Raw genomic sequence first — 12,805 nt, 5'->3', positions numbered from 1 at the left:
TGGACATTATTGTAACTGATATGATACTGTAGTATACTCTCCACATAGCATTCAGGGACAAATGTAAATCACTGTAAAATACAGTAACAAAGGTATTTGTTTGTTACATTTACACAAATAGACTCTTTCTCTTATGTATTATATATTTTATATGTTGATTACAGTAATAAAAAAAATAGATCAATGGATATACTCAGTTTTTTAAGGTAAGTGATTGCAAACAATGTAAATGGCTGAATTTAAACAAATTAAGTTAAGCATTACTACATTTATTGTGTCTAAATTTAGCCCATATACATTGTTTGCAACCAGTTACCTTAAAAAATGATTAAATCCAATAAATATTTTCAGTGAAATATATGCTATACTGTACTATCCACATAGCTTTCAGACGAAATGTAAATTACTGTAAAATACAGTAAAAACAAAGGATATTTGCTTGCGCTGTGAGTTTGTTCACATATATGTGGCATTTAAATGAATATACTCTCTAATATATTCATTCATTTTCCTTCAGCTTGGTCCCTTATTTATCAGAGGTCACCACAGCGGAATGAACCGCCAACTATTCCAGCATATGTTTTATGCAGCGGATGCCCTTCCAGCCTCAACATAGTTCTGGGAAACTCTCTAATATATATTATAGATTTTGTATTTTGATTATTTAAAGTTCTGAATAATAGCAAAATTAGAAATGTAAATTTGACTGTAATCAAATGATTTCAAATACAAATATTTAAACGTTACTATCCACAATAAACTAAAATAAAAGATAGTCAAATATATATATAATTATTTTAATTAAGATTGTGTATCTACAGTGCTCAGCATATATAAGTACACCCTTTTAGTCAGTACTGAAGCCAAATCTGGAGCTTATCTAACAAAATAACTTACGATAACGCTCCAAAAACGAGTATAGGCAAATTTATATGTTATGGAAAAATATTAAATACAAATTTTAAAAGGAGGAAAAATCAAGAGAAGCAAAAAAATTACAACATTTGTTGACATTTTGTAGGTTGTGATGTTTTTTTTTTTGCAATATTTTACTTGAATTTAATTGTATTATCATTGTATTATCTTTCAATCTCTAAATATGTTTGGTGACTAAAATATTATCTTAATAAATATATCTGTTTAATAAATCTGTTTTGTTTAAATGCACCAAAATACATTGCCTATATTCACTGAAAAATGGATACAAATATATTTATCATTCATTCATTACTCAATTATGGAATTCCCAGTCTTACCTCGCAGTCATAAAGTTCGCTCAGTTGCTCAATGATCCATTCCTCCAGGATGAGTCTTTTCCGCAGCTCCTTTCGGTCGTATTTCACCGTCACTTTGCCCTGCTTTTTCTGCACCGGGTCATCCCGTTGCATCGGGCCGGAACCCGCGCATCCCACGCCGGGCTGGAAGAAGACCCGAGACGGTGCGGTGGTCTCTGCGCTGGCGGTGGACATGATGGCGATGATTATGATGATGGTGGTGTGTCTGACGGGTGTATATGCAGGGACACGGTTTTCTCACACCTGCTATTTAAAGCCCAGCGCGAGCATTTAAAGGACCCCCGGCGCGTGGGAGGAGAATGTCAAGCCAATGTGCGCGTTCGCGTTAACGCTGTGAGTGCCAGAGCGCGCACAGCATTGGTGAGACGGGAAAATCCCTCTGCGCTCATTGGACAGAATATTACAGAAAAGCTGTGCCAGTACAGTTTTTACAGTATTGGATGGTAATACCATGATACTTTGTCTTGTTATGTTATTAAATGATCAAAAATATTCATAAACAAAAATATTCATTTCAAAAATTCATAATGTTTATACTATGTTTGTCTCTGTCTGTTTATCTCTCTGTCTTTCTGTGTGTCTCTCTGTCTGTCTCTCTGTCTGTCTGTCTGTCTGTCTTTCTGTGTGTCTGTCTGACTGTCTGTCTTTCTGTGTGTCTGTCTGTCTGTCTGTCTTTCTGTGTGTCTGTCTGTCTGTCTGTCTTTCTGTGTGTGTGTCTGTCTGTCTGTCTCTCTGTCTGTTTATCTGTCTTTCGGTTTATCTATCTATCTATCTATCTATCTATCTATCTATCTATCTATCTATCTATCTATCTATCTATCTGTCTGTCTGTCTGTCTGTCTGTCTGTCTGTCTGTCTGTCTGTCTGTCTGTCTGTCTGTCTGTCTGTCTTTCGGTTTGTCTGTTCATCTATCTATCTATCTATCTATCTATCTATCTATCTATCTATCTATCTATCTATCTATCTATCTATCTATCTATCTATCTATCTATCTATCTATCTATCTATCTATCTATCTATCTATCTATCTGTCTGTCTGTCTGTCTGTCTGTCTGTCTGTCTGTCTTTCGGTTTGTCTGTTCATCTATCTATCTATCTATCTATCTATCTATCTATCTATCTATCTATCTATCTATCTATCTATCTATCTATCTATCTATCTGTCTGTCTGTCTGTCTGTCTGTCTGTCTGTCTGTCTGTCTGTCTGTCTGTCTGTCTTTCGGTTTGTCTGTTCATCTATCTATCTATCTATCTATCTATCTATCTATCTATCTATCTATCTATCTATCTATCTATCTATCTATCTGTCTGTCTGTCTGTCTGTCTGTCTGTCTGTCTGTCTGTCTGTCTGTCTGTCTGTCTGTCTGTCTGTCTGTCTGTCTGTCTGTCTGTCTGTCTGTCTGTCTTTCGGTTTGTCTGTTCATCTATCTATCTATCTATCTATCTATCTATCTATCTATCTATCTATCTATCTATCTATCTATCTATCTGTCTGTCTGTCTGTCTGTCTGTCTGTCTGTCTGGTTGTCTGTCTGTCTGTCTGTCTGTCTGTCTGTCTGTCTTTCGGTTTGTCTGTTCATCTATCTATCTATCTATCTATCTATCTATCTATCTATCTATCTATCTATCTGTCTGTCTGTCTGTCTGTCTGTCTGTCTGTCTGTCTGTCTGTCTGTCTGTCTGTCTGTCTGTCTGCCTGCCTGCCTGCCTGCCTGCCTATCTATCTATCTATCTATCTATCTATCTATCTATCTATCTATCTATCTATCTATCTATCTATCTATCTATCTATCTATCTATCTATCTATCTATCTATCTATCTATCTATCTATCTATCTATCTATCTATCTATCTATCTATCTATCTATCTATCTATCTATCAACCTACCTACACCCCCCCAACCCCCACCCAATTCACATGCTTAGAGGTGAAAACACTAAAGTTAAGGTTCTCTGAGGAATTAAAAATTGTTTTTCAGGATGTCACTGCAGAAGCACCCATTTGGAACCCTTTTTTGTGTGTGTATGACAAAGAAAAACGGAAATGTGTAAAATGTGTTGGTAAAATGTGAGATTTGACAAAAATCCCTCAAAAGCACACACACAAAAAAAGATTTACGTCTACACACTTGGAAATAAACAAGGTACAAAAGCTTACACTGGGGTGCTACATTTTTAAAACGTATACATTTATACTTAACAGTTCCACATTGGTAGCTTAAAAGTAAATACACTGTTAACAATGTCCTGTAGAATCTACTGTAGCTTACTAGAAGCAGTTCACCATAACTTGCTGTAAATCAGTTACAGCAAAATACTGTATTTACATTTGCAGCCTCATTTATCTTGCTTTAAATGTATTTACAGTGTTGTATATCTTTACTGTAAAATATACTGTCATTTTTACAATGCAACTTTAAAATACAGTAACACTGCATTAATGTCCTACAGTAAAATACAGTTCATATTACAGTTAAATACTGTGTAATTTACAAAAATCTTTGAGTGTATTCACCTTATTCTTCGCGTATGAGCGGGTGCAGCCATTTTAATATTTTTGGCTCAAGACTTCTGGTCTTATTCACTTATATTCATTTTTAGTTAAAAACTGACATTTTCTTATTATATTATTCCACTTTTCATGTATAGTCATGAACACACTTTGTAGAGTAAGTAGTTTGACCATTTTCTGTTGGCTATTCCTAGTCATTTCTCCCATAGCAACTGAATCAGTATAAATAGTATATATGTTATAAAACAATCGCAAAAACGAGCGCACTTCCGCATCGCAGAATAACATCAATAGCTAATTCACGAGTTCACACTTGCAATAGTTTCAGAATAAAGCGTATTTGGCGTGCTGTCCAGGCAGAGGGCTCTGAGCTCAGGGAAGACACCCAAACTCGAGTTATTCCCCTTATCAGGAAACAGAGAGGAATTTGGATTCGAGCGAAGTATCTAGCCCGGCCCCAGAACGCTCCCCCCGGGATTGTAATGCTTAAGAGGTGAGGTGACGGGGTGGTGGAGGGATGCTAAAGTCGTAAGATGCTGCTGGTAAGACAGCTTTGGTATATATAGGGGTTTGGTCAAGAACTGATTGGATAGTAGAATAATTGTCAATGACGTATTTGATACTGAAACTTCTGCGCGTGCTCCTCCCGAAATTTGTTTATAAAACATCATAAAGTGTTCCTCATGGTAGTTGTGCATAACTGTATCGCTGTAAGATGCTGTACAGATTTACAAATAGTCATTTGGCAGACGCTTTTGTCCAAATTTACTTCCAATTGAGGAGGCGTTCAATGATTCAAAAAGAAGAGGCAATACACACAACAAGAGCTAATAGCAACCCAGGCTCATTCGTATTACGTACCCCTATATACATTTCTTGAGAGTGCCAAATACGTCCCAGGAGCTACGTTTTTTTGCAGTTTTTGTTTTTACGAATCCACCAGAAGCCGCTGTGTGTGCTTTTTTTCAAATCTCAAATTTCATTCGCAAGTGCCATTCGCACCTGCTCTTCTCACGTAAATCCACCAGAGGGAGCTGTTGACTAACTAACTGACTGACTGACCCATCCTACCTCTTCCCTAAACCCAACCAATAGTGTTCTCAAAGCACTGATTAACACACTTCATAAATGCATAATGCTTTTTTTATTTGGATTTTTTTTTTATATGGACTACTTGTACTTTTCTTTAGATTGAAAATGTCACGCCCAGTCATGACAGCTTTTCTACCTTTATTTCTCAGAGAGTGTTTTACCTGTTACGTCGATGCAGATGTGTGTGCTGGTATGAAAGATGGGAACAGAGGTTAGCTTTGGGTGGGATATAAAGGATAGTGAGGAGAAAACGTGTTTAGGACTTATGTAACCTAATGAAACTCCTACTAATGAGATGGCCCGGTCCCAAAACACCAGTGCTGCTCTAGAAAGAGAACAAGAGCAACTGAGAGAGGGAGATTTATAACCTTCATGTTCTCATGTATCTACTTTATAATGGGTCTTAATAATCATGTGGGATGTATGATGTATGTGAGCAGCCAAGATGATGGATTGGTAGGAAAAAAAGCATGGTGTGTGTGTGTGTGTGTGTGTGCGTGTGTGTGTGGATTAGAGTTTATTTGGGGATATTCAATTTTAAACCATCCAATCCAAAAATACACGGCTTATTGTTTTGTTTTTGTACATTCTGTGTTAAGCTGTACAGAACAATTCCTAGAATTACTATTTTAATGATATTCTTTCCCTCCAGTTGTTTATGTGTGAAAGAGAAAGATGTCAAATGTCACTTGCAAAAATAAATAGACGCTCATGTACACTTATCAGATCGTGGACTTTATTCTTATATAAATAACTTCACAACTAAACCTAATTCTCACAGAAACCATTATTTATATCCAGATCACGAGGATTGCACTGTAAATTGGTGCCACCTTCTGGATGTGTCGGAACATTGCAAGGAAAATAATGATTTATTACAAATAATATAACGAATAATATTCTATTATTTAATCTATCAATCTATCTATCAGCCAGTGAGTCATCAGTAGATATTGTAGATATTCATTGTATAATTCATACCTTTCCATCCATCTGTCCATCCATGGAGTCCTTTCATTCATTCATTTTCTTTTCGGCTTAGTCCCTTTATTAATGAACCGCCAACTTATCCAGCACATGTTTTACGCAGCGGATGCCCTTCCAGTCGCAACCCAGCTTACCCAATTCACCTGTACCGCATGTCTTTGGACTTTGGGGAAAACAGGAGCACCCGAAGGAAAACGACATGAACGCAGGAAGAACATGCAAACTCCACACAGAAACGCCAACTGACCCAGCCGAGGCTCGAACCAGCAACCTTCTTGCTGTGAGGCGACAGCACTACCTACTGCACCACTGCATCACCCTATCCATAAAGTCATCAGTAGATATTATTGTAGATATTATTCATTGTATAATTTAAACCTTTCCATCCATCCATCTGTTCATCCATCAATCCATTCATCCATCTATCCATCCATCCATCCATCCATCCATCCAATTTATACCTTTCCATCCATCCATCCATCCAAAATCCAAGCTTTACAACAATGAACTAAAAAAATCCTTCTCCGCCCACTTCTGTTGGATTTATGATCTGATGCAATCTATACAAATAGAAAATGATAATACTGAAAAACTTTTACACTATTTGGCAACCCTTCCTGTCACATTATAAAAATAATAATACAAAAATTAAGAAATGATAAAGGATTTGACAAAATGAAGAGAAAAGAAAACTCTATACCTGACCTATTTACCTTGCCCCTGGCTGAGTTATACAGAGATAATGTGTTTGTTTATATATGCTTTTAGTTTCTTTCTTTCTTTCTTTCTTTCTTTCTTTCTTTCTGTCTTTCTTTCTTTTAGTCTTTCTTTCGTTCGTTCTTTCTTTCTTTCTTTCTTTCTTTCTTTCTTTCTTTCTTTCTTTCTTTCTTTCTTTCTTTTATTCTTTCTTTCTTTCTTTCTTTCTTTCTTTCTGTCTTTCTTTCTTTCTTCCTTTCTTTCTTTTATTCTTTCTTTCTTTTAGTCTTTCTTTCGTTCGTTCTTTCTTTCTTTCTTTCTTTATTTCTTCCTTTCTTTCTTTCTTTCTTTCTTTCTTTCTTTCTTTCTTTCTTTCTTTCTTTCTTTCTTTCTTTCTTTCTTTCTTTCTTTCTTTTATTCTTTCTTTCTTTCTTTCTTTCTTTCTTTCTTTCTTTCTTTTATTCTTTCTTTCTTTCTTTCTTTCTTTCTTTCTGTCTTTCTTTCTTTCTTTCTTCCTTTCTTTCTTTATTTCTTTCTTTATTTCTTTATTTCTTTCTTTCTGTCTTTCTTTCTTTCTTTATTTCTTTATTGCTTTCTTTCTGTCTTTCTTTCTTTCTTTCATTCAATTTATTTAATTGAGTTATTTTTTACTGCTGTAGCTTTTGCATATTTATATATTTTTCTGCATTGCTGTTATGGCCCAATACATGTTTTATTTATAATGTTATTTCATTGATATTATTATTATTTTGTATTTTTTATTTGTGTTTTTGCGCTAAATATTATTTTGTTGTAATTAAAATAGTACTGTTTGATTTAGAAAGGAAGAAAATGTGAACTAGTTTGGATTTCTGCTGATAGATTGGTCTCACTGATTCTTTCTATTTGATACTGTAACTCTGACTAATATGCATCAATAAAAACAGAGTTAAACTAAAAAGCCAGCTTTACGTTGAAAGTGAATAGAATAAAAGTAAATGAAAGAAATGGTTGAGGTGAAATGTGCAGCTTACAGTAGTCGATCCATTTAATGACAAAATAAGAATTGAATATCTAAATAAAATCACCTATGATCGACGTATTGGACAAGCACTCAAAGGTGGATCATTTTAGTGGGAATTTTAAAAGGGAATTTGACAACAACACATATGCAGATACACCACTAGATGGCAACGCATTTATGTAAGTTAAAGCTAAGTGTTTTTATTATTATTATTGGTATTTAACAAGAACATACATAATAGTATATTATACAGAATAAGAATCTTAATGTTCTTATTTTCCCACTATCCCCTCAAAATAAAATAAAGTAAATAAATAAATAATTATATCCTCTGAAAAAGAGACAAGCTCAGCGTTTTAATTGAAAATAATAAATATATAAGATGTTTGTGCAAATCCTTTAACTGCTGTCTTTGGTATTGTATATGAAAATAATCATTTGTCTAAAAGTGAATTGGACTGCAATGCCTTTACTTCTCTTTTGGCAAGATGCTTTATTTTAATCAATTGGAAACATTCATTTCCCCCTTCTTTTAAACAGTGGGTCAATGTGTTGCATTTCCTTGGCTTGGAAAAAATAAGTTTCATAATTTACTTCCAAAGTTTCATAAATTAATGAAGAAATCTTTCATAAATTACTTCCAAAGCCAAATGTAATTGTTAGTAGACAAAATGATGCTGATGCTGTCAGGTTTTGCTTGTATTGTACTGATGTTGCCTTCATTTATTTTGTTTTTGTTTATGCACAATTATAATGCACTGTTTATATGCATGTTGTGTTTTTAGTTATGTTGATTAGTGAATGTATGTTTTTTTTTACTATTTAAATAAATAAAAGGGGGGGAAATAATAATATATATTTCTTTACATGCAAATATAGTATTTATTATAATACAACAGATGTTACATTATTCTTTAAATTATTATAAATACAATACTATTATAACAAACAATTTTAAATAAAATAAATTCAAACACTTGGGAATTACTGTAATTGAATAAAATGGATACATAGCTAAACACTTAATTAACAATTAGGATTAACACACTGGATGTGTCAGAATCGTACATGGAAAACTTTTTTAACTATCTTTAACTTTGAGAAAAATGCAGAACATGTGGATTATTCAAAAGATAAATAAATTAAATGAAGCAATGAAGGGGACATAATAAAAATAAAATAAATCAGGAAATATTTTACATGTACAGCTTACGATTGTCTATGAGTAAAATATTTATGATGATTATTTTTATTTATTATTTTTAGACCATATATTAGACTATTTAAATTTTGGAAATATGTTTTTAAAGAAATATTGCAGTCAGAAAACGTGGTAGACAGATCTCTGTTGTTTATGAATATTATTATTATCTGTGATTCTTCACCTGTCCGCTAGAGGCGCGTGACCGCCGCTTTTGTACTAAGCGCGCGCTCTAATCCCCTCATGTGACGTCGGTGAAATGGCGGAGCGGGATGGAAGCGACGTCTGTCAGAGTTCCAGCCAAGGTGAGAGTTTGTTTATTCCGTGTAAAGTTTGTCCAGAAGTTTTAACCGGCATCCAAACGGGTGAAGACAACCTTCATCTATATTTAAACCCAGGCGGTTATAGTTGTCACGAAATAAAACACTTTTACCTCAGAAAAGCAGCGCGAGCCGGTCAGAGGAAAGGGATTAAATCAGTAAATCAGCCTAAACGCTGAGCCAAAGCACTGCCAGCGGGTGTTTACACCAGCTCTTGTGAAGAAAACGCCTCCGGTTTTGCTTATATGTGGTGCTGTGTCTGTTTAATAAGTTTAAACTCGGTTAAATGCCGTTGAAGTAGTTTGAAGTCGAGCACCTGTTACGTACGTACATACGTGCGCGCGCGTTAACTTGTGACGTGACAGGTTTTATTTCTGTTGTATTTAATTTGTGCAGTACAGACATGCTAGTATAGCGAAACGAGCTAAACAGTTTGGAGGTGTTCGGTGTAATTATCCAGTTTTAATTGTGCTTTGTTAGATAAGTGTTCAGGTGTTTGAATCAGCTTGTGTTTAAATGTAGATTACCCCGCCCACATCATCATCTTCACACCCCTCTTAATATCATATTGTTTTATTTTTCTTAATCATTGGTGACTAAAATCTCTTATCCAGCCCATATCACTTGTTGGAAGTCAAATTGAGCCAAGAATTTGCATTTTGAGAAGCTAAAATGTACCATTTAAGGAAGAATGTGATTAAAGGTTGATCTAATATGACAAGGTTTGTTTTTGAATGGATTAGGTTAAAGGGATAGTTCACCACAAAATTTAAATCTTCTCATTATTTACTCTTCTTCAAGTTTTTCCAATCATTTATGAGTTTCTTTCTTCAAAATATCTTATTTAGTGTTCAAAAGAATAAAGCTGAAAACTTGTAACCATTGACTTCCATTGTTGGGAAAACAAATAAAAGGCTACAGGTCTCCAACATTCTTCAAAATACCTTCTTTTGTGTTTAACAGAAGAAAGAAAGTCTTAATAGGTTTGAAACAAGTAAAAGGTGAGTAAATAATGACAGCATTTTCAGTTTTGGGTGAAAACAAACCATATTTTTTTTAATTTAACCAATGTTAAACTGATTGGCCAGGCTGATATTTGTCTAATTCTTGAAATTTCTTAATCCGTTTTATTGTACTTACTTTGCCTTTGTGTTTTGAAATCATCCAGTTTGTCAATGGATTATAAGCACAGACGACAACAGTGATGCTAGTTAAAGTGTAAAGTTGTTTTTCTTAAGGCTGAAGGGGCAAAGGTCAGATTCCATGTGTGTTCGCTTTGTTAGGAATCTGATGGATAGATTGAGAGACATATAAATATGTCTTATTTTGATATGCAACGGAAGCTCTCTAATGCAGTTTAGTTTTTTTAAGATGCGTTTTTATATGTTTTATGTATCTTGTAAATGCATTTCAGCATCAGAATGAATAAACACAGTAGGTGTTTAGATGATGCTTTTCTATGGGAAGCTCAGCATTGTTTAATTGTATATTCTGCTACCTGAATAATTTTAGCATCTGAATGAATCAGACCCTCTGTTTATGAGTGCTTAATGCAAATGTTTTGTTTATTTGCTTAGGACAATAAGTAATGTGATAATGGCAGATGCGAATGCATTTTCATTGGTATCAGATGCAGTTCACATGCAGACACCTGTGGATGATTCCACATAAATTGTTTTCCTAACTATACTTTATAATATTCTGTTTACTAATTTAAAGTTTCTGTGGACATGTATATTCCCAATATTGTTAGTTCTTTCCCTAACGACTGTTTTCATTTTTTATTTTATTGTTTGGACAATTTTAATTAAGACTTCACGATACTGGAAAAATCTGACATTGCAATGTTTTTTTTTTCCTCAATATTTATTGCGATTAGGGCTGTGGGATTCATAGAAATTGAATCGCAATCGAGATTTGAAATGTTGCGATTAGCTAATCTATGGCAAAGAAAGCATTCTTGCAGGACTCCCAGAATTCATCAAGATTCTCTGGATTCATCTTCAATGCCTCCTGCATCTTACCCCAGACATGCTCAATAATGTTCATGTCTGGTGACTGAGCTGGCCAGTCTTGGAGCACCTTGACTTTCCTTGCTTTCAGGAACTTTGATGTAGAGGCTGAAGTATGAGAAGGAGCGCTATCCTGCTGAAGAATTTGCCCTCTCCTGTGGTTTGAAATGTAATGGCCAGCACAAATGTCTTGATACCTCGGGTACTGATGCTGATACTGAGCACCGATTCTAATGCTTCAAGCTTTATAACGCATTGAGAACATTTTCCCTCTAAGTATGAACCTTAAAAGAAGATCTTGCCTTACCTAACAGAATAAATGAAGGATGCTGCATATAATCCCTTAAACACGTCTCATAACCATTTAGGTGTGAACTTGCCATGGCTAGAAGCAGCTTTACAGAAAATAATTCATCTATTAATTTTACTCTGGCTTAGTCCCTTATTTATCAGGGGTCACCCCAGCAGAATAAACCGCCACAAAAAATAATATAACGAAGATATAAATATTGTTATGAAAAGTTACAGTGCAATTTGGAAACATTGCAAATGATGAAAGAAGTCAACATGTCTGGAGAATCAAGAACAAGTTTGGAGCGTATGTTTAATGCATAAGAATTAAAATGCACATCTATAAATCTAATACTTTACTAAAAGAAAAGAAGTCTATAAACTGAAGAGAAACACTGCTGTTGATTCACTTCAACTCATGTTTATTTATATAGCGCCTTTTCAAAATGTAGATTGTCAAAGCAGCTTAACATAGTTCTAGTAAAGTTCATATTTCAATTGATGTTGCCATCCACTCTACAGATCTCTCGCACGCCCCCATACTGAATGTAACCACAAACCATGATTTTTCCTTCACCAAACTTGACTGATTTCTATAAGAATCTTGGGTCCATGCGGGGTCCAATAGGTCTTCTGCAGTATTTGTAATGATTGAGATGCAGTTCAACAGATGATTCAACAGCCACTTTTCCAAATGATTCTAGAAGTTAAGTTATTATTTGTTGCGCTTACAACTGCGATCGACGACAAGACATTTGTCAGGTGGTGTACATAATATATCAATAGCAATATATCAATTTCTTAATTTCTGTTAACTAAATTTTTAGACACTTCAGTTTCTGTGTTAACATTAGATGATGTAAATGTTTGTTGACTCAGTGCAGATGTTCTTGTTCATTTATATTTTCTTATATAGTGAGATGACAAAAACACTACAAAAGTCCCGCATTCTTGACAATGTTGTGAACATATTTTAGCATTTATTCACACAGAACATGCAGACTTTGTATGAATTATGTTTGCAGTCATGTCTGTTCAGACCAAGCGGCAACCTCCCGCTCTCCCTCGGGAAGCCAATACGGAAGTAACTGAAACTGCAATTCATTAAAATTCCGCTAGTCCTGGCTCCATAATAGAGCAAATTGCATTTGAGCCCACTGTTAGAATGGCCGACTTTACAGCAGAAAAAAAGGTGTTTACAGCCTGGTACAAAGAACGATTTTGGTTCATATAGCTATTATAACCCTCCATGACAACTGTGAGGGGGGTGAATTTTTTTATAACTCATCCATTTCCTTTATATTAGGTTATTTTAAGTTTGCATAATTAAGGGCGTGGCCACTTGAGTGACAGCTAGGTCTCGCTGGTCGCCCTCACTTCACCTCAGCTGAATCCG

The 12,805-nt window shown here is 34.8% G+C and overlaps 2 protein-coding genes across 3 annotated transcripts in view; one reads left to right on the top strand and one right to left on the bottom strand.

The window, feature by feature from the left end:
• ppp1r14c (protein phosphatase 1, regulatory (inhibitor) subunit 14C) overlaps positions 1 to 1,550 on the bottom strand; it is a 42,766-nt gene extending 41,216 nt beyond the window's left edge. For both annotated transcript variants that reach the window (XR_008835871.1, XM_056449607.1), the window contains exon 1: positions 1,257 to 1,550. Coding sequence is in view for 1 of the 2 variants with exons in the window: in XM_056449607.1 (XP_056305582.1) it covers positions 1,257 to 1,469 (213 nt within the window). In the remaining variant the exon portion in view is untranslated. The remainder of the gene's footprint in view (positions 1 to 1,256) is intronic.
• A 7,492-nt stretch (positions 1,551 to 9,042) lies between these two features.
• map7b (microtubule-associated protein 7b) overlaps positions 9,043 to 12,805 on the top strand; it is an 80,129-nt gene continuing 76,366 nt past the window's right edge. The window contains exon 1 of the mRNA XM_056449347.1: positions 9,043 to 9,091. Within this exon, the coding sequence (XP_056305322.1) occupies positions 9,046 to 9,091 (46 nt within the window). The 5' untranslated portion in view covers positions 9,043 to 9,045. The remainder of the gene's footprint in view (positions 9,092 to 12,805) is intronic.

This window comes from Danio aesculapii, chromosome 23 (genome assembly GCF_903798145.1).
Source record: "Danio aesculapii chromosome 23, fDanAes4.1, whole genome shotgun sequence".
In the NCBI taxonomy this organism is placed as follows: domain Eukaryota; kingdom Metazoa; phylum Chordata; class Actinopteri; order Cypriniformes; family Danionidae; genus Danio; species Danio aesculapii.
Note: the sequence above shows the minus strand (reverse complement) of the source record. Positions and strands in the feature narration are given on the sequence as shown.